Source organism: Panthera uncia, chromosome F1, assembly GCF_023721935.1.
Source record: "Panthera uncia isolate 11264 chromosome F1, Puncia_PCG_1.0, whole genome shotgun sequence".
In the NCBI taxonomy this organism is placed as follows: domain Eukaryota; kingdom Metazoa; phylum Chordata; class Mammalia; order Carnivora; family Felidae; genus Panthera; species Panthera uncia.
Genome location: NC_064813.1, coordinates 26,619,636 through 26,637,732, shown reverse-complemented (window position 1 = coordinate 26,637,732; position 18,097 = coordinate 26,619,636). Strand labels below are relative to the sequence as shown.

The following is an 18,097-nucleotide window of genomic DNA, read 5'->3' as shown; positions in this document are numbered from 1 at the left end:
TCCCCCGTTCATGCTCTGTCTCTCTCTGTCCCAAAAATAAATAAAAAACGTTGAAAAAAAAAAAAAAAAAAGAAGAGAGCATTTGTTATCAGCTTTATTTTATCGTCAGAATAGCATCCTTAGACAAGGAAGATGCTGATTTATTCTGTCAGACCTGCTTCAGGTTAAAAGTGTGGCTGTATGCCTTCTCAAGGGTATTCAGTGTGAGTTAAATTACAATGTTGGTGGCTTTGATATATGGGAATGCAATTTTGCTTATTATTGCTAAATAAATCACTTGCTTGAAATTGTCATAAGTTTTCTTTCCATTATTTGGTATATGTATAGGGATAAGCATCTTAGCTACTTTGATCAAGATGAGCAGAAGATGTTGGTTATGATCTAATAACATGTACATTCTGTGATATAAAAATGTTTTTTGAATCTACCTCATGTATTGATTATCTGTATAGCCCAAAACTTAGTAGCTTAAAACAATAATAAACATTTATCTCATGTTGTTTCTGTGTGTCCGGAGTTTGGAAGCAGCTTAACTGGGTTGTTCTGGCTCAGGGTATTGTGTGAAGTTGCAGTCAAGATGTCAGCTGGGGTTGCAGTTATCTCAAGGCTGGATTGGGGCTGGGGGATCCAATTCTAGGATAGCTAACTCTGGTGATTTGCAAATTTGTGCTTTTTTTCAGAAGGCCTCAGTTCTTTACCATTCAGAACTCACCATAGGGCTGCCTTTTTTTTTTTTTTTTTTTTTTTAAATTCTGGCTTCCCTCAGAGTAGATAATCCAAGAGAGAGTAAAATGAAAACCACAGAGTCTTTTATGACTTAGCCCTGGAAACAGTATTCTGTCATTTATGCAATATTCTATTGTTTATATAGGTCAGCTGTATTTTGTATGGGAGGGGTTGCACAAGAACATTACTACCGGGAGGAAAGAATCCTTTGGAAGATTCATCTTTGGAAGAATCATCTCAGAGGCTAGGTCCCTCACTTGATATAAAAATCTAATGGTAGTAAAGTTTTAGAAATAAAAGAATATCAGAAAATTGAGTTGCCAAAATCGGAAGTAAATCTTAGAAAATAAGGTTTCATTTGAAATAGCGGGCTGTGTGTCTTTTTCTCAAGCGTGGATTATAGAATGTACAAAACTTGGGTGGGATACTTTAGTAACCTGAGTTTCAGATCTCAGTGGTAAAATGAGAATCACGTTTACATTAAGGAGTTAAAGCTCTGTGTTTCATAAAATTAAAGTAGTGTGTTTAAAATATTCAAAATGATATGTGATAGTAGGCATTTAAATGTAACTATGATTGCTTTTATTATTGATCGATATTTGTGGCCATCATTTCCTCAGCTCTCATGTGTACTCAACCCAATCTAATCTAGCTTCTGCCTGATCACTCTTCTGAAACCATTGATTGATGGTCACAGGTGAGCTCCTGATCCTCAGATCTAATAACCTCCTCTTAGTCTTCTCTTTCTTTTTGATCTCTAAGCAGCTTTTTATTTTTCTTTCCTTTAACTTAAGGTTATATTTTTTTAAATCTTACATATGGATAGTTTCAGATATAGGCTCTGAAGTAGAAAGAGTGTAGGCATTCCAGCGTTAGCTATTTTTCTTTATAATTCAGTTGCAGCATTCCAATTAGATAGGTAGATGGGTAGATAACATTCCAATTAGACAGACTAGACATCTATATTCACCATCCTGCTCAAGATACAGAAAAACTATGAGTATTATGCACCCTTCCTTGATTGTTGTTTTGCTTAGCTCAGATGTTTGTTTTCTTTTTAAGTTATTTTTCAGCTTTATTGAGACATAATCGACATAACACTGTGTAAGTTTAAGGTGTACAACATAATGATTTAATACATTGATATATTGTAAAATGATTATTTCCATAGCATTAACTAACACCTCTATCCCATCACATAATTACCATTTCTTTTTTTGTGGTGAGAACATTTAAGGTCTACTCTCTTCACAACTTTCAAGTATCCAATAAAATATTATTAGCTATAATCACCATGCTGTACATTAGATCCTCAGAATTTATTAACCTTATAATTGGTAGTTTGTGCCTTTAACTGATATCCTCTCACCCTCCGCCCCCCCCCCCATCATAACCACTACTCTATTTGCTGTTTTTCTTTTTTTTTTTTAATCCATTCATCTGTTAACCCTTAGGTTGTTTCCATGCCTTATATTGTGAATAAATGCTGCACTGAACATGGGGGTGCAGATATCTCTTCTCTAAGCAACTTTTGATAATTTTTAATATCTCTTCTTTCTTTTTTCATTGTTACATTAGTTTCAGGTGTACAATATAGTGACTTGACAACTCTACACATTAGGCTATGCTCACCACAAGTGTATCTACAATCTGTCACCATACAGCACTATTACAATACCATTGACTAATATCTCTTCCTTCCTGAAATGCTCCTTTAATTTTTGTGGCACTGTGTGTGTGTGTGTGTGTGTGTGTGTGTGTGTGTATATATATATATCTGATTTTTTTCTCATTGTCTTGTCTGCTGCTTTGTATTCCAAAAGATTATGTCCTTGGCCCACTTCTCACTTTCTGAGAAATTATATTTACCTACAGTTTAGGCAGTTTCTTTTTTATTTTAAGTAGGTTCCATGCCCAGTGTGGGGCTCAGACTCATGACCAAGAGTAGCATACTCTACCTCTACCGACTGAGCCAGCCAGGCACCCCAAGCTTAGGAAGTTTCCTGTCACCTTTATGTAGGTGATTCCCAGTTCTTAACCACTAGCTCTGACCTGTCTTTTAAATTGTATATCTCTGAGGTGCCTGGGTGGCTCAGTCAGTTAAGTGTCTGGCTCTTGATTTTGGCTCAGGTCATGATCTCAGGGTTTGTGGGATTGAGTCCTATGTCAGGCTCTGTGCTGACAGTGTGGAGCCTATTTGGGATTCTCTGTCTCCTCTTTCTCTACCTTTCCCCCCACTTGTACTCTCTCTCTCTCTCTCTCTCTCTCTCAAAACAAATGAATAAACATTAAAAAAATAAACTGTAGATCTCTGTTTTCATCTGTCTGCTAACTATCTCAGTTTTTCTGTAGATACCAAAGTGGTTTGTCATCCAATCTCTTTTATCTTTTTTTGCTCATGGTTTTTTCTTTGGTGTTTTTCCAGGTCAGTTAATAGTGTCACTAATCATCCTTCTTTTTACCTGGGCTCAAAATCTTGAAGATCTTTAATTCCCTTAGTTCATGTTTAATGTTTCTTTTTTGCTTCTTGATTTTTGCTTCTTGGTGTCCTCCTCTTTCCCATATTTCACCTATTTTTTCGGCCCCCTATTGCGACTGCCTTAGACTTTCAATATGCTTTGCTCATTTTTTAAAACGTATTTAATATATTGTGTTATAATTTATTTATGTGACTTCTTGTTTGAGTCATCATTATTTTCTTTATGGCATAATGTACAGAGTAGACATCCAATAAACATTGAATGAATAAAGCATGGTAACTTCCTTAATGATGATATTAATAATCTATAAATATGGTGCACCTCTTTTATACAAGTACAAGCACGGTAGCTAATACCCATACTTTATAGTCATATGGGGACCAAGTGACACAGATAAATAATTAAAATATAAGGTGGAAATATTAAGTGCTATAAATGGTTTCAAATAGAGTACTACAGGATTTCAGAGGAGAGAGTGATGATTTCCAGCTGGAAAAATCAGGACAATGAATAAAAGAGGTTAAATTTGATCTAGACCTTGAAAAATGGTTAAGATTTGGAAGTTAGGTTTAGAAGATGTGGGTAGGGTGGGGGATTGTAGTAGAGAGAGTAGTTGTAAACAAAGGCAAAGATGGAAGAAATATTGAAGTTCCTAAAATGAGTAATAAGTAATTCATTTTGGCTTTAGGGTTAGATTGTGAAAGTGAAAGTGATTTTCTTCAGTTTGGAATATAAGCCTAGAAAGATAGTTTGAACCATCCTGGGTGCCTTAGAGGCCAGCAGAGGATTATGGGCTTTATTTTATAACCATTGGGAAATCCTTTTAAGTTTTTAAGCAGGAGAATCAGACTGGTGCTTTGGGAATATTGATAAGGAAGCAGGAGTTGTAAGATGTTTTAGAGAGATGGAAATCTCTAAGTTGGTAAACCAGGTCAGAGTTCACTGTAATAGTGTAGGTAAAAGGATACAGGAGATATGTAAATGAGGTTGTGGTAGTGGCATTGAATGAACCAGATCATTAAACTCATGGGTGAAAAGAAGGAGAATATAGGAATGTTAACTCCACTAGGACAGGGATTTTTATTTTCCTCATGATGTATTCTAAGTGTTTAGAGCAGTGCCTGGCACATAGCAGGTACTCAATAAGTATTTGTTGAATGAGTGATAACTGAGATTGTGAATCTCTGTGATTTGGATACTGGCAATGACATTAAAAGAAATACAGAACATGAGAAGAGCATGTTTTGGGAAGAAATGAATTGAACTTTGGACATTCTGAGTTTGTGTTAGCAGACATGTGGCTGAAGATACAGATTTGGGAGATATCTACATAGAAATAGTAAAAGCCATGTCAGTGAATATCAGAATATATTAGTGCAGTAACTTATAAATGTGAATATTCCAAATTAGTTCTTCCTATTTTATAATATATATTTTATACATTCAATAATTGAAATTATAATTTAATGTAACAACTTTTGCATAGTGAACTGCCTTTTGCTGATGGGGTGCTTTTAAATTCCATGAAAATTATGAGTCGTGCATAATCCTAATATACTGTAGATTTTGGATTAAGTATGTACAAAAGTACATTAATTTTAAACTTTAATATATTAGATTATAAGAATTTGTGTAAGTTTTTGTTGACTTTACAGATTATTTTTATCATCAAAAACAGAGTTAGGTTAGTTTATTTCTATTTGAGGATAGAAATGAAGATTCATTAGATGGTGATTCTTTGTATAGGACATATGAGAATGTTGGATGCCCTCTTGAGGTATATAACATGATTTACAGAACTGTCCTTAACACTTTAATATCATGAAAACATGACTGACTTCTAGATGATGAGACAAAGAAACCATGTCATATGTACCTGACTTGCACATTACTCACAGACTACCCAGTATTTCTGGTGAAAAAAACTAAAAAGGGAATGCAAAAAGAGGAAGCAGAAACTGAAAAAGAAATCATTGTAGAATATTTCTGGGGTGCTATAAATCAGCTCATGATGTCTGTGTTTGTTTGTTTTTAAAGTAGGCTTCAGGCCCAGCACAGAGTCCAACGTGGGGCTTGAACTCACCACCGGGATCAAGACCTGAGTTGAGATCAAGATTTCGATGCTTAACTCACTGGGCCAATTGGGCGCCCCTCATGATGTACATATTTTGAAGAATATATCAAAATTTTGTTATTCAGGAGTTCCATTTAGAAAAATTTTTGGATTAAAAAAGTCTGATGTAAATTTTATCTAATTATTAAACACTGTTAACAGGGAATATGACTGTTTTAAAGGTTTATAACAAATAATCCCTTTCCCTTCCTCTTTAAATGCCTGTGTTTATTTTATTGCTTATTAATCAATAATTAAATTCCAATGTGCTGACTTTGAGTGAATATTGAAGCCAATGAGAACAACATAGGTTATTTAATTGATGGAGTTGATAATATTTGTAGTATATATTTGAGGCTAATGGTGAGTTGATAGGAAGTAGAAATTTTTCTAGTTTCTGATCTGAGTTTGTGGAAAGGCCTGTGAGATTGCCTGTGCTTTGGAGAGGAGATTAATGATGATCTACGGGTTATTAAAAATTAACAACATAAGAAATTTGTATTGGCAGTATTATTGAACACACGTTAGGTTTGAACTATACCCTATTTTGTGCAATAGATATATATCTTACAGAAAGTTTAAGTAATATAATTAGACCTTGTTTAAAGCTATGCAAACTGGGATTTCCATGTATTTTCTTAGGAGTCTGTAGGTTATGAGAATTAAAAATATAGTATGTTTATGACAGTGATTTTCTAAAAATATAATAGTATAGTCTAGATCATCTAGATGACCATCTTATAAACTGGTAAATGCTGGGAGTTGCGGTGCCTGTGTTTATGCTTGTTTGGTCATGTTGGCTCCAGGTAGAATACTGTACTACTACTACAAGACTGAGGCATATCTAATACATAAATGATGTATTCATGTCCAAATAGTAGATGGCCAAATGATGCTACATCCCACTGTATGATGTAAGTTTTGCGGTAGTTTGCAAAGGATTAACTAACATTGTTTCAGTATCTTTTATGTTCTAAGTGTTCTTCATTTATAATCATGAATTATAATTAATATAAGGTTTGTGTTTTAAGAGTTTTTAATTCTCATAATAGACCTGTGAGGTATGTGAGATTACTCTGTTTTGCAGATGAAGACACTGATATTACAGAGAGGTTAATTTTCCCAAGGTTACACACCTCTTAAGTGGTAGAGTTGGTTTTCATATGCATCGTCTGACTCCATAGCTCCTAGTCACTGTATTATGCTCCCTCATAGTAGAGAGAGGTAGTAGGAGCATTATATCACATCTAATAGTCATATGGGTATTCCAAATTCAGAAGAACAGGTATAATGACAGCATTGTATTCATGTTGCCAGTTGAGATTTTGTTTTAGCAAACATATTTTTTTCCTGTCACATTAATGTTGTTGGTTGAATAGTATTGGTTTTGTTGTGTTTGGATTTAATTTGTAAGATTTTACTGTTATATGAGTTCTTATAAGCACTAACAGAGTTTGGTTTTAATATATTTTATAACCTAACAAAATAATTTAACAGATTACCTTAGAGATGCTGATATAAAAGATTGTTTTGAATCCTTTGGAAATCAAAGAAATCTCTTGTAATGCACATGAATGTGTATTGATTTTAGTGTACAAATTCGGAGTTGTATATAAAGTACTGGATTTCTTTAAAACAGCATAAATCGAGGAAACTCTTTGAATATGTTGTTTTGTGTATTTGGATTCTGCTCCTAACCTAGGCAAATGCTCTCATATCGTAGATAACAATCTATAGTTATAATTAATATAGACATTACTTTGTAGGCTCTTCCCCCTCGTAGTTCCTAATTGGGGCTATTCTCCTGTCACAGGAATAGAAAGGTATCCTGGTTTTTTTTAACGTTTATTTATTTTTGAGACAGAGAGAGACACAGAGTGTGAACAGGGGAGGGGCAGAGAGAGAGGGAGACACAGAATCTGAAACAGGCTCCAGGCTCCGAGCTGTCAGCACAGAGCCCGACGCGGGGCTCGAACTCACAGACCGTGAGATCATGACCTGAGCCGAAGTCGGACGCTTAACCGACTGAGCCACCCAGGCGCCCCAAAGGTATCCTGTTTATGGAGTTCTCTAGAGACTTATTACAATAAAAAACTTAGAAGGTCTCTTATTCAAGGGAAAACTGAAGTAGTAAGAAGCAAAAATAATTGTCTCTGATTTTACCCAGAATTGTTTTGATTGAAATGAAATTGTGACTCAGATTTACAATCAAAATGAAGGCTATCATCATTTTTCTCTTTATAAAATTTTAATTGTCTTTTAAAAACTTAATTTGGTAAGCTTTCCTTTTGCAAATTTAATTCATTTTCGTCACTAAGGTACTACTTGGTATGCATTTTCAGTGTGCTTTGTTCATGTTTAAAGTAATTTTCTCCAAAGAAGAAATACTTTTGAGTTCAAGAACTATTTATTGAGCTTCTATGGTGTAGTAGCCACTATGCTAGTCGTTAATGGTTTATTTGCTTCCTGATAGCATCATTTAGTTTTGGTATACATGCCTGTTATACTCCAGAAGTAGAAAAACTTCATTCAGATATTTGAGTCTCTAGTATTACCTGCTGTTATGATAGATTTAATTCCATAAGTATTCTCTGGCTGGATGTGTGTTCCTTACATTTTTCTAGTTAGAGAGTTACTTTGCTCTAAGCAATCTATTAATTTACTCTCTTAAAATATCTGATGGAAGACTGTAACATAACCACCACTCTGCACTTGTGTAAGACTTTAATATAAAATTCTAATCCAAACTGGGGCACTTGGGTGGCTCAGTCGGTTAAGCGACTGACTTCGGCTCAGGTCTTGATCTCATAGTTTGTGAATTCGAGCCCTGCATCAGGCTCTGTGCTGACAGCTCAGAGCCTAGAGCCTGCTTCGGATTCTGTGTCTCCATCTCTGTCTATCCCTCCCCCACTCACGCTCTGTCTCTCCTTCAAAAATAAATAAGCATTAAAAAAAAATTAAAAAATCCTAATCCACACTGACATAAAGTCTTTCTGATGTTTGATAAAATCTTCTGGACTAACTTCTTTTTTTAGGTTAGAAGTTAGTGGTTCCTGAGACATCTGAAATTGTAAAGAATATAATGAATTGATATAAATTTTTCTTAAAAGAAATTCCATACCTTTGTCATACTCAGGGCTTTTGTACACAAATAAGTTTAAGAATTAGTGGTCAGTAAAGATGAGGCTGAGCTTCAAATGCAATTTTAGAAAAGTTGTGGCCCAGTAATGAAGATTTTGTAAAAAAGGTTTTTGTTTACATGTTTTCTGTCACTACTTCTGACCAGTTCTTTCTTCTGACACCAACTGGGTATCTAGTAACTTAGTTCAATTCTGACACTAAATATCCAGACCCCATGGGCAAAGGCATAGTCCCACAAAACTACTCTCACTTGAGATACCAGCTATAAGTGGGGTACCCAGGATACCCACACTTCTGTCTGGCTGACTACAAATCTTTGGCCATTGGTGATTGAACTCAATCCCCAGCCATTCTCTCTTCCTCAGAGATTTGGGGGTGGTGCTGAAAGTTTTCGCCCTCTAATCACATTAATCAGGCTGTTGGCTTTTCTGGGGACCAGCCCCCATCCTGAAGCTATATCAGAGCCATTCCCCATTCCTCCCCCACCCCCCATGAGCTATCTCATTAGTACACAAAAGAACAGATTCCAAAGGTTTTCAGAGCTTTATGCCAGGAACCTGAAACAAACAGCAAATATTTTTTATTATACCACAATTACATTACTATTGTAACTCAAATTTTATATAGTAAATCTTACTGAATATTACAGATTTAAACATGTATGATGTTAAAATTTTTAAGTATAGGGGTGCCTGGGTGGCTCAGTCAGTTAAGTGTTCCAGTTTGGTTCAGGTCATAATCTCATAAGCCCTGCGTCGGGCTCTGTGCTGACAGCTCAGAGCCTGGAGCCTGTTTCAGATTCTGTCTCCCTCTCTCTCTGCCTCTCCCCTGCTCATGCTTTGTCTCTCTGTCTCTTCCAAAAATAAGCATTAAAAAATTAAAAATTTGTAAGTATAATTTCCCTACAAAAATTTTTATAAAACATAGGTTAAAATTAACAAAAATGAATTAAAGTTGTTAATTTTCCTTGCTTCACTGGAAATCTTTTTTACTGTATCTTGTCAGGCTTGGTTAGTAATAGAACTAACAGGTTGGTGACTGGTATAAAGCATATGGTAAATTCACCTGGGAAGAATACAATTTACTAGACTTGAATACAGAATGGGTCACCCTCAAGGTTTATTTCTTCTTTTGGGGGGTTTTATATGCTTTAGTGACTCTAGGGCAGTGGTTCTGGGCAGGGGGTCAAGGCATGTTGATTTTGTGTCCCATGGGACATTTGGCAGTGTCTGGAGACATTTTTGGTTGTCACAAAGCTTTGATGGAGACATTGCTATTGGTATCTAGATGAGTCTAATGGGTCTCTAGATGGCAGGGATAGTACTAAAAATCTTGTGCACAGAACTGTCTCCCTGCCCCCAACAAATTATCTGACTCCAAATGTCAATTGTTGAGGAATGCTGGAGGCCACTTTGGGTGACCACCAAAAGTTAGATTGCATTTAAAGCTTTGAAGCTTTGGAACTGGATAAAGCCACCTGTTTATGAATGGCTCGTCAGCACTGGAGCTTTATCCACTTGATTGATTCTACTATTTTGATAGGTATAGTGAAGTACTTTTCAGTCCTGGCCCAGACCACTGATTGGGAGACCAAACTGCAACTATCCAAATTACCTAAATATGGTTGGTAGTTAATTCACTGGTTTGGGAAAAAAAAAATAAACCTGTAACTGATATGGAGGACTTTCCAAACCTCCACTGAAGAATATTTGTATCTAAGATAAAAAGAATTCTGGAGATTGTCTACATAGCAGTATGAATGCACTTGACACTAGTGAATTGTTCACTTGAAAATGATGCTGAATTTTATGTTACATTTATGTTACTATAATTTAAAAAAATTGTATCTAGTGTTTTATATTTTCTTAAGCAGTGTTCCATGTATTTCTCAAGGACCATTGTTCTATCACCATTTTCTTGAAGTCAAGAGAGTTTATGATCTCTCAGGAGATTTTTCATTCTTTTCCAAATGGCCTTTAATTTTTAAAATGTATATATTAGCCATTTTCTTAAAGATTGGACAATACTGGATTAATATGAAAGTATAATATTTGGGTTTTAACTTTATTAAAGTTAATTGAAGTATTTTATTAAATTTTCAATTTAGGGAATCATGTAGTCATTATCTGGATATTGAAAAAGAGGTAACTGTTTAGCTTCAAATGCTTTTAGTGTAAAGATTACTTGTGATTTCATGAACTTTTCTTTTTTCTAATAGGCTTTCAAGGATATGCTGTATTCAGCTCAGGATCAGGCACCTTCTGTGGAGGGTAAGATGCATTAATCCCTGTTATAGTCACATAAAACCCCTTTTAAAGGGAAGATATTTTAAACTGAATAGTATAAAACTAATATATCCAGCCCTATTATATAGATCTTTTATGCTTTTTAAAAATGTATTTTATGATTACTTTATATTTCAATCAAACCTTTTTGTTTGTTTAGCTTACATTTATCCTATGATGGATCTCTTAGTATCTTCTTAAATCACCTTAGCATTGTGAATCACAGATACACAATCTGTTTGGTTTAAAGTCAAAGTTTTTATTTGTGTCATTCCTGCTCCCTCCAGTGTATTTTATAGCAGCCTTTATGAGTCCTTAATCCGTAATTAGTCTGAGCAACATAGTTTTTACATTCTATTTATGCCATATCTTTAGATGTGGATTAGTAGAAAAAAACTACATATCTGTGTGTGTAAGTGATATAAGAATGTATATGTATGCATGTGTGCAGCTCAGCTGCCATAAAATCACTGACCTAAGGACAATAGTTATCTCTCTCCAATTATCTTTATTGATCTTTTCTGTTACTTCAGCTTCTGCTCACCAGCTCATTCTTTATGGGTTTAACCTTTGATAGGTTTGGAGAGTTGTAATTTAAAGTTGTAAGAGTTCTTGTGTCATTAAATAACTGAAATAATTCAACAGTTTCTTGAGGGAGTGTTCCCTCTGAGGCTGAGTAATCTTTTAAGATTTTATACCACATTTTTCAGAAGAGATGTATGTAAAAAAGTATATGGCAAGCAATGAGAAAGAATGAGATCTGTCCATTTGTAGCAGCATGGATGGAACTGGAGAGTGTTATGCTAAGTGAAATAAGTCAGTCAGAGAAAGACAGATACCATATGTTTTCACTCATACGTGGATCCTCAGAAACTTAACAGAAGACCATGGGGAGGGGAAGGGGGAAAAAAGTTACAGACAGGGAAGGAGGCAAACCATAAGAGACTCTTAAATACTGAGAACAAACTGAGGGTTGATGGGAGGGTGGGGGAGAGGGGAAAGTGGGTGATGGGCATTGAGGAGGGCACCTGTTGGATGAGCACTTGGTGTTGTATGGAAACCAATTTGACAATAAATTATATATATAAAAACATAAGTAAATAAATATTTGAAAAAAAAAGTATATGCCAAGAATAATCTAGAGTGTGTACAGATTAATATGTTTTATGAGATACCAAACTGAAATTCTATGAAGTCATTCAAGTGACAAACTTTTGGAGGCTCATTTTTACAACATGTGACAGATGCTGAAGTTGTTTAATAAAACTATAGATCTATAATTAAAAATCTCATTTCTTTAATGACTTAGAAATTCACATCTTTCATCTCTAGCCATTCTGAATTCAAAATGTGCTTCCTTTTAACATCTTGAAATCTTACCAGGGTATTGGCACTTAGGTATTATTAGTTTTATAATATGTCACTGAATTTTGGATTATAATATATTTAATATATTTAATTTTCTAATGTTTAATGGAAAACACTGAAGATTTATCACAATGTTTAGTTCTCTATTGGGTTATTATTTCCTATTTTATGTGTCTTAAAGAGTACATCTCAAAGTATTTTAAGAATGTAATAAAAATGAAATTACATGGAAGTTTAACTGATTTCTTCATTCTGTTTAATTTGCTTTACTATTGGTTCTTTTAATTTTATTCCCAAGGTCATGCTACTTATCTTTAGTTCGCCTTTTCTTTTCTTTTCCTTTTTAAGTTTTACCATCCATTTTGTAACAAACATATTTTGACAGGTATTGGAAGTTCTGGTGATCTTTATTTATCCCTTCATGGTGGCTCATGTTGCTCGTAATCTTCATACACTTTTAGCTGTTATTAGAGAAAAACTGAATTCTATGAAAGTATGCTAAAATGACAAATACTTACAGTTAAAAGAACTTTTTTTAATATCATCATCCAGAGGCATTAACTTCTTTGGATCCTGTTTTAAAGGGAGTATTGTAGGCTGATCATGCAGATGTCTGTGCTACTTTCACAAGGGAAATATTCCATACTGGTTTATTCTTTCTACTCACATTGAAACCATGTAATTTTTATTTTCTTAAAATGAATTTTTCTGTTTTGAGATACTTGAGAATTGAAGATATTGAAAAGTGGTTTAAAGAAATGCTGTTCTGTGTGGTATTGAGGTTAGAAAATGTTATTAAAGTTACTATCATTTTGTCTAATTTGATTCCGGTACTATATTAATTTACTATATTTATATGGTATTAAATTTGAATGTTTGTTTTGTTGTTTGTTTATTTATTTAGAGAGAGAGAGCACATGCATGGCAGAGAGAGAATCCCAATCTGTCAGTATGGAGCCCCATGTGAGGCTCAAATCTCACCAACCGTGAGATTATGACCTGAGCCAAAATCAAGGGTCAGACAAACCACCCAGGCACCTTCTTTGTTTTTTTTTTTTTTTCTTTCCTTTTCCTTTTATTTTCCTTTTCCTTTTCCTTTTCCTTTTCCTTTGTCTTTCTCTTTCTCTTTCTCTTTTTCTTTTTTGAGAGAGAGAGAGAGAGAGAGAGAGAGAGAGAGAGAGAGAGAGAATGCAAGCAGGGGAGAGGGGCAGAGGGAGAGAGAGAGAACCTTAAGCAGGCTTCATGCTCAGTTTAGAGCCTGATGTGGAGCTCTATCCCACAACTCTGGGATCATGACCTGAGCTGAAATCTAGAGTTGGATGCTCAACTGACTGAGCCAACCAGGTGCCCCCCAAATTTTAACATTTTTAAAGGCAAAAATGTTTGCTAGGACTTGATTATCTTTTTGAACATTGTCTTTTTCTTTTCATTCTCTTTGTTTTCTACACCTTAAGTTTTTAGTAGGCTTAAAACTTTTGGTACCAGTGAGCAAGTTTTTTTTTGTTTTTTTTTTTAATCTTAAAACTGAAGAATACCATAGTATACCATAAGTTGGTACTTCTCAAATCTGCTATATGCGTAATTCAGTTTACCACTGTTTGTTTGTCTTGTTTTATGAGTACTGATACTTGGTTCCCATCTCAGACCAATTAAAATAGGATCTGGGAGTGAAGCCCAGGCATTGGTGGTTTTACACTCTCCCGAGTGATTCTAATAATAACCAAAGTTGAGAACCCCTGCCATAAATCTTAAATAATTTTTGATCAATACTGTTAATGCTAATTTCTTTTAAATAGTAAGTAGGTTTATAGATTTCTTAAGTTCATTGATATTTTGATTATTCTATGAGAATATGGGAGTATTTTTTTGTTTAAAGCATCCAGAGGACATTGATATTTTTAAAAATGTTTATTGAATTGAATCTAAGTAATAGCTGTACTGATTACATATGTTAAGTGGTAAAACATAACATCATTATTAAAATTAAACATTTTTGTTGACTTGTTATATTAGATGAAGTATAGTAAAATAAGTAGCTTCCTCACATTTCATGTTACTTTTGTTTAAGGTAGAATGGATTTATAATTATAGTCAAAGAACAGTGACTTGAATGGATTTTGTAAGAGTGAAGTGGTTTATTTGATGAAATGCTTAGAATATGAAAGTGTTAATAAGAAGTTGACCACAGATGCAGTTTTTTGTACTAGTGAATTATTTTCTTCCAACTTTGTAAGACATTTCAAGATAGTGCCTTTACTTTTCATTAATAAAGTGGGCTTTTTCCTCATTTAAAAATAAACCAACCAAACAAAATAATTTCTTTTTTTTTCATATTTTTAAGTAATTTTTTAAAAATTTACATCCAAGTTAGTTAGTATATAGTACAACAGTGATTTCAGGAGTAGATTCCTTAATGCCCCTTACCTATTTAGCCCATCCCCCCTCCCACAACCCCTCCAGTAAACCTCTGTTTATTCTACATATTTAAGAGTCTCTTATGTTTTGTCCCCTTCCCTGTTTTTATATTATTTTTGCTTCCCTTCCCTTATGTTCATCTGTTTTGTATCTTAATGTCCCCATATGGTGAACTCATATATTTTTGTCTTTCTCTGACTAATTTTGCTTAGCATAATACCCTCTAGCTCCATCCACATAGTTGCAAATGGCAAGATTTCATTCTTTTTGATTGCCAAGTAATACTCCATTGTGTGTGTGTGTGTGTGTGTGTGTGTGTGTGTGTGTGTGTATGCTACATCTTCTTTATCCATTCATCATCTATTGATGGACACTTGGGCTCTTTCCATACTTTGGCTGTTGTTGATAGTGCTACTATAAACATTGGGGTGCATGTGCCCCTTCAAAATAGCATACCTGTATCCCTTGGATAAATACCTAGCAGTGCAATTGCTGGGTCATAGGGTAGTTATATTTTTAATTTTTTGAGGAACCTCCATACTGTTTTCCAGAGTGGCTGCAACAGTTTGCATTCCCACCAGCAGTGCAAAAGAGATCCTCTTTCTCCGCATCCTTGCCAATATCTGTTGTTGCCTGAGTTGTTAATGTTAGCCATTCTGACAAGGGTGGGGTGGTATCTCTTTGTGGTTTTGATTTGTATTTCCCTGATGATGAGTGATGTGGAGCATTTTTCATGTGTCAGTTGGCCATCTGGATGTCTTCTTTGGAGAAGTGTCTATTCATGTCTTTTGCCCATTTCTTCACTGGATTATTTGTTTTTTGGGTGTTGAGTTTGATAAGTTCTTTATAGACTTTCGATACTAACCCTTTAACTGATATTTTATTTGAAAATATCTTCTCCCTTTCTGTCCATTGTCATTTAGTTTTGCTGATTGTTTCCTTCGCTGTGCAGAAGCTTTTTATTTTGGTGAGGTCCCAATGTTCATTTTTGCTTTTGTTTCCCTTGCTGCAGCCCAGGTCAGAGAGGTTTTTGCCTGCTTTCTCCTCGAGGATTTTGATGGCTTCCTGTCTTACATTTAGGTCTTTTATCCATTTTGAGTTTATTTTTCTGTATGGTGTAAGAAAGTGGTCCAGGTTCATTCTTCTGCATGTCGCTGTCCAGTTTTCCCAGCACCACTTGCTGAAGAGACTGTCTGTTCCATTGGGTATTGTTTCCTGCTTTGTCAAAGATTAGTTGGCCATACATTTGTGGATCCATTTCTGGGTTCTCTATTCTGTCCCACTGATTTGAGTGTCTGTTTTTGTGCCAGTACCATACCGTCTTGATGATTACAGCTTTGTAATACAACTTGGAAGTCCGGGATTTTGATGCCTCCTGCTTTGGTTTTCTTTTTCAAGATTGCTTTGGCTATTCGGGGTCTTTCCTGGTTCCATACAAATTTTAAGATTGTTTGTTCTAGCTCTGTTAAGAATGCTGGTGTAATTTTGATACCGATTGCATTGAATATGTAGATTGCTTTGGGTAGTATTGACATTTTCATAAAAATATTTGTTCTTCCTGTGCAAGAACATGGAATATTTTCCCATTTTTTTTGTGTTTTCTTCAATTTATTTCATAAGCTTTCTATAGTTTTCAGTTTATAGATTTTTCACCTCTTTGGTTAGATTTATTCCTAGGTATTTTATGGCTTTTGATGCAATTGTAAATGGGATTGATTCCTTGATTTCTCTTTCTGTTGCTTCATTATTGGTATATAGGAATGCAACTGATTTCTGTGTGTTGATTTTATAGCCTGCAACTTTGCTGAATTCATGGATCAGTCCTAGCAGTTTTTTGTTGGAATCTTTTGAGTTTTCCATGTAGAGTATCATGTCATCTGCGAAGAATTAAAGTTTGACCTCCTCATGGCTGATTTGGATGCCTTTTATTTCTTTGTGTTGTCTGATTGCTGAGGCTAAGACTTCTAACACTATGTTGAATAATAGTGGTGAGAGTGGACATCCCTGCCTTCTTCCTGACCTTAGGGAAAAAGATCTCAGTTTTCCCCCCAAAATAATTTCAATGCATTAAGAAATCAAGACATGTTCACTTAAAGTTATTTTTTTTACTCAAATAAGTAGATATGCAGATTTATGGTATTTTGCTTCATTCATCTTTTGAGAGTGAATTTCATGGATGATATATACATTGATTTTTGGAAAATAAAGGGTCTCTTTTTATTTAAAATCGATTTCTTATTGGGGCACCTGGGTGGCTCATTTGGTTAAGCATCTGACTCTTGGTTTCAGTTCAGGTCATGATCTAGCAGTTCATGAATTTGAGCCCCCCGTCGAGCTCTGTGCTGACAGTGTGGAGCCTGCTTGAGATTCTCTCTCTCCCTCCCTCTCTGCCCCTCCCCTGCTTTCTCTCTCTCTCTGTCTCTCTCTCTCTCTCTCTCAAAATAAATAAATAAAACAAGTTTTAAAATAGATGTCATGTAATTAGGAAATGCTCATATTCTGAAGTAATATACATTAAGAAAGCTTAAGGACTTATTTTCAAGCATTCCTTATCAACTTGTATTTAATCTACTCTTCTGTGTATTATTATCTACTCTTCTGTGTAATCTCTATTATTTTGATAAATATTTACATTTGGAAATATTATATGACTGAAAAAGTGACGAAATTCTATGTTAAAGTTTATACATTTTATTGGTTTTTATTTTTTTTTTAATGTTTATTTTTGAGAGAGAAAGAGAGCATGAGCAGGGAAGGGGCAGAGAGAGAGGGGAACAGAGGATCCAAAGTGGGCCCTGCACTGACAACGGAGAGCCTAATGTGGGGCTCAAAGTCACAAACCATTGAGATCATGACCTGAGCTGAAGTCAGACGCTCAATCGACTGAGCCATCTAGGCGCCCCTTATTGGTTTTTAAATAATGGCATAAATAATTAGAGCATTTTACTATTTAAAATTTTTTTTCTGCAGAAAGACTTGTAGAGCAGCATAGCATGACAGTAGAATGAGAATATTAAAGTTATAGAATTGTGGATTTTTTTTAGTGTAGAGAACAGATACTCAGAATCCTTGGGATTAATCTTTAATGGAGTAGTATTTTAGGAATGTTTGGAAAGTGATGATAAAAACCTTTAAACTGTATTGTATTTTTGCAGTTCCTGCTGCCAGTGAGGTTTTGGGTATTTGGGACAGATTAAATGAAACTGCCAACTCATGGTTCCCCAACAGTGAATTAGTGACACCTTCATAATCGGGATTGTTTTGAGACAAAATAATTTAGTATACATGTGAAAATAGACCTCTTCATTGCAATACCCATCTGACATAGTCAGATTTTCAATGATAGAGAACAAGTAGTAAATATAAATTGATACATTTTTTACTTTTTCTCTCATGCTTCCCCCCCCCCCCCCCCCCCAATTTGGTATCTCAGTGACTTTATGGAATTAATCTACTTGGGTAAATATTTATACCTTTTTTGGGGGAAACTTCCCTCTTCTCCAGGGCACATTAAAAATTCTTTCTTTCTTTCTTTCTTTCTTTCTTTCTTTCTTTCTTTCTTTCTTTCT

At 34.8% G+C, this 18,097-nt stretch overlaps 1 protein-coding gene across 3 annotated transcripts in view; it reads left to right on the top strand.

Annotated features, from left to right (window-relative positions):
• Nucleotides 1-18,097, top strand: part of XPR1 (xenotropic and polytropic retrovirus receptor 1) — a 210,217-nt gene that overhangs the window by 17,806 nt on the left and 174,314 nt on the right. The window contains exons 2-4 of one of the 3 annotated variants that reach the window (XM_049634138.1): nucleotides 1,347-1,423; nucleotides 5,247-5,365; nucleotides 10,679-10,730. In XM_049634138.1, coding sequence (XP_049490095.1) covers nucleotides 5,327-5,365; nucleotides 10,679-10,730 — 91 coding nt within the window. In that variant the 5' untranslated portion in view covers nucleotides 1,347-1,423; nucleotides 5,247-5,326. Of the gene's footprint in view, nucleotides 1-1,346; nucleotides 1,424-5,243; nucleotides 5,366-10,678; nucleotides 10,731-18,097 lie in introns of all 3 variants that reach the window. The other 2 variants (XM_049634137.1, XM_049634136.1) reach the window with 2 other exon arrangements.